The sequence below is a fragment of the Pyxicephalus adspersus genome, chromosome 1 (assembly GCF_032062135.1).
Source record: "Pyxicephalus adspersus chromosome 1, UCB_Pads_2.0, whole genome shotgun sequence".
Classification (NCBI taxonomy): Eukaryota; Metazoa; Chordata; class Amphibia; order Anura; family Pyxicephalidae; genus Pyxicephalus; species Pyxicephalus adspersus.
In genome coordinates, this window is record NC_092858.1 from 43,536,564 (window position 1) to 43,540,483 (window position 3,920).

At 36.3% G+C, this 3,920-nt stretch overlaps 1 protein-coding gene across 1 annotated transcript in view; it reads right to left on the reverse strand.

Annotated features, from left to right (window-relative positions):
* Positions 1-1,876: 1,876 nt before the first annotated feature.
* SKIC8 (SKI8 subunit of superkiller complex) overlaps positions 1,877-3,920 on the reverse strand; it is a gene marked incomplete in the record, with an annotated part of 7,812 nt that continues 5,768 nt past the window's right edge. The window contains 4 exon segments of the mRNA XM_072409008.1: positions 1,877-2,203; positions 3,188-3,266; positions 3,359-3,451; positions 3,748-3,841. Coding sequence (XP_072265109.1) covers positions 2,114-2,203; positions 3,188-3,266; positions 3,359-3,451; positions 3,748-3,841 — 356 coding nt within the window.

Here is a 3,920-nt window from a genome sequence, read left to right on the forward strand (position 1 = left end):
AGTAGCTCAGGCTTACAGCAACACAGTCACTGTTTGTTCTGTGGATATCCCTGTCCAGGTGTTAAAGGGTATTAGTGCTGTTGCATTTTATCTTTTGTTTTCTGCACCCTCAAGGAGAAATGGCTGATCTACAGGCATACCTGCTCTAATGTCTTCATTATTTTATATATCTCAAGATAGGTGCTCTCATAGATAAGGACCACACTTCTCAGAGGAGCCTTAATACAGCTGTGTGACTTTCACAAATATCTGTAAATATATGCAACTAAAACCACGCATAGTATTGAATAAGTGTACCATATGTACTTGAGTATGAACCAAGATATTTCTTCTGCCTAAAATGCCATGAGAAAAAAATATATATATATACTTGGGTCACAACAGTAGATGGGGTGCTGTGTCCTGATGTAGCGTGTAACAAACTCTTATATAATTGGAAACCACATAGCGCCATCTACTGCTGACCAACAATAATGCACCAAAAAATGGAGTAAAAAAAAAGTGACCCATCAGAACCCAGTCAAAATACTTGAATCTGTAAAAAAGGGAAAAATTAGCCCTTTTAAAACATATTAAAAAATAATACATCATGAATGTACTTATTCACACAAATTTTATTGGCATTTCTGTTTACCATTTTGTTAGTGAAAGCTGCATTTTGTGCCCTGGGTTTAAACGCTAAAGTAGGTTTCTTGTTTTCTCAGGTAAGAATAAGTATATTGATTTATATTCAAATATGTTGGTTTTATATTTGTTTTGTTGCTGGCTGCGGGCAAGTGTGCTGTAAAGTTTTGTAGTGTGCTTGTCCAGTGACCAACACAAGCACCCTGTGTGCTTGTCCACAGCTCACCACAAGATCAATACGTGCTTCTGGTCCGACTATTACTGCAAAAATATTCACCTTACTGACTGGGAATGGCCATGACCATAGCTTTCTTCTCCACTGCCAGTTTATCTTGTTTAACCTGTAACCTTCATCTGCATTGTTATTTTGTTGCGCAAACATCCACCAGCTTATATGTACCAACTGTGAGGCATGGTGAGTTTTTTTTTTTTCATTTTCTTCCTAAATCTATAAACTGGGGAGTTGGCAAGGATGTACAAACCATTGGAGAAAAATCAAAGATTTACTTTTCTTATGAGACTTACTGACCACCATATAACTCCCAAAACCTTAAGGATTAATGTTAATTTCTATGTATTATCCAACTTTGAAACAAAGGTTCAAAACAATAGGTTCTGTTGCCATCAGAATTATTTGGGTCATAATTTTATTTACACAAAATAAAGAAAATGGCGGTGACATGTACAACTGGCCAGGGTTTATTACTGTTCTGGTCTGTGTTCTTATCTTATTATTGGGGTATTAAGATGACCACGTAGCAGTTAAAGCATCAGGCTTTAGACACATGGTGTGAGAAATAACTCGTACTTAAGACTATAAAAATTTTAACAATTTCAAAATGACATTCTTCAAAAAGATCTAAATATGATTGATTCCCCCGAAAAAGTACTTATTTAATAATGCAGCTATGCAACTCCAATGCCTTTACTACTCCAGGTAAAGGCATATCATAATTTATTATGCGAGTACCAAATGCATGTACATAAAACACAGACGTGTCCAGATCTATTTTATATTTTTTTGCACATGCCCAACCCCTCCACCCTTCCAAAAAAAAAAAAAAAAAGCACTTAGTAAATATGGTTATGATGTGTGTACTACACTTAACCCACTGCTAAAGCACCACACTATTTATTGTATTTTAAAGTTGGACCAGTTGAAACTGTTTCATATAAAAATACAATAGGCTTCTCCACCACCTTCCACTGGAAACTGCAATTGACCTTTTTTTAATAATCATAAGAAAGGAGACACAGATTAAAAATTTAATTAGCTTCTGCATGGCCATAACAAAAGGTTACTAAAAAAAGTAGTTGCAAAGATGTCTTTAGTTCCTCTTTTAGGAAATGCAATGGGGATTCTTCCGTGCAAATACACTTCTTCGCTGACTGTAGCAGATGTACATCCAGGATTTGTTTTGATGACAGTTTATAGAAGCAGACAAGCTAGGTTATTTTTGCTAGTCCCTTCACAATAAAGTGAAATGTTTTATATCGGACAGTCATAAATATGGATTTCTTGGTCATCTCCAACAGATACAATTTTAGATCCATTTCTGTTGTACTGTACACCCCACACCTACAAGAAAGCCAGTAGAGTTATGGGTCATATTCTGGTTTTGCATTTGAAAAAAAAAAAGATGCAGTAACAATAGCATGAAATCACTCTTACTTTTGTTGAATGGTTAGTAAGGATAAACAGAAAAAAGAGAGACTCTACTGCTTGTTGTTTCCCTATACATTTTTTTCACTCAAAACAAAATAAAGATTAAATCACATTTTCACTTTAGTGTTTCACTGCCTGAGTAAAGATGCAGTTGGCAGTGCCTTTGTAAAGAGCCTCTCAACCCAAATTATATTCCTTCCTTTGTTACAGCTGCCCAATAGTACAGTGTGGGGAACTATATGACAGTGTTTGTGTCTGGCAGTCAATCTCATAGTTTAAGCACTTTCCTATGACATAATCACTTCCCTTAGCATTGGACACTAAGAAACACATTGGATCTCAGTTTTGACTACAGCACAGGCAAGATCTGTGAACAGTGGTAAGAAAAATATAACTGGGGAAGGGACCCTTTACAAAGAGTGTCTGTTTGCACTGAATGGGAAACAAGGCAGTGTCCAAATGCTTTAAAATCATTTTTGATTTGTTGACCAACAAATATTTGTTTGATCCATCTGAGGAAAGAGCATGTCCAAATGCATGTGTTTGAGAGTTTTAAGCCTGAGGCTTCTTTACTTCAGTCCATACAGATTATAGGCAGAAAAGTCTTCAATATCCAAGTTATTGGGCCACTGGTGCTCAAATTCTAGGTCCTCAACCATAACTGCTAAGAGCTGAGCATCTTGGAAATCATTCAGTACAGCTTGGTGGAAGTTTACCAATTACTGTGGTCCCAGGCTCAGCCAGATAAGACCAAAAGCAGGGAAAAAAGTGCTGCACAGGGCTATTTTGCCAAACAACTACCAAAGAAGCCCAGGTGGAATGCTCAGCAAAAAATGTCTGGAGAAAGCCTTAGGCACACAACGCATCTCACATACAAATCCTCCCCACCCATCTTACCTGTTCTTGGTGGTCAAAGAATGTATGTACACATGTTCGGCTGGCGACATCCCATACCTTTACACTTTTATCAGAAGAACTGATAAGGGAAATAAAAAATACAACAATGTATTATTTTTCTAGTTCATATCATAATATGTTTGCATAAAGTGATTTTCTTGACAGACTTACCTGGAGACAAACTGTGCATCATCGGGGGAGAAAGCCACATTTAGAACCCAGGAGCCATGTCCGCTGAGGGTACCAGCCAAGCTAGCGTGTTGCCTGACAAAATAATTACATACTTAGTAAACACAAATAATATCAATCTAAAATCAGAATACTTATAGAGATAAAGACTTAGTCACAGTATGTCTTTAGAGAAGAGATTTTAAAAGTTGAAATTATAAATCATTAAGATATATTAAATGCTATCCTGTAATTGACAACTGAATGAAAAATACTCCAATTGCAGGCTCAGCGGGAAAAAATAAAAGCTTAAATATTACATTTATGGTTTGTGGTTTAGAATTTTAAAGATCATTGGGTTTTTTTGTAAGCAAAGAAGCCATAATACTTACACATCATAGATTTTAATATATCCATCATCAGATCCTGTCACCAGCAGCTGAGAGTCTGGAGAGAATGTTAGTGATCTGATAGGCATAGCATGTCCTGGGAAGAAACGATAAAGGGGGCAATATCATTTGTTTATGTATACACATTACATCTTGTTTTTAGCAGGATAAAAAGC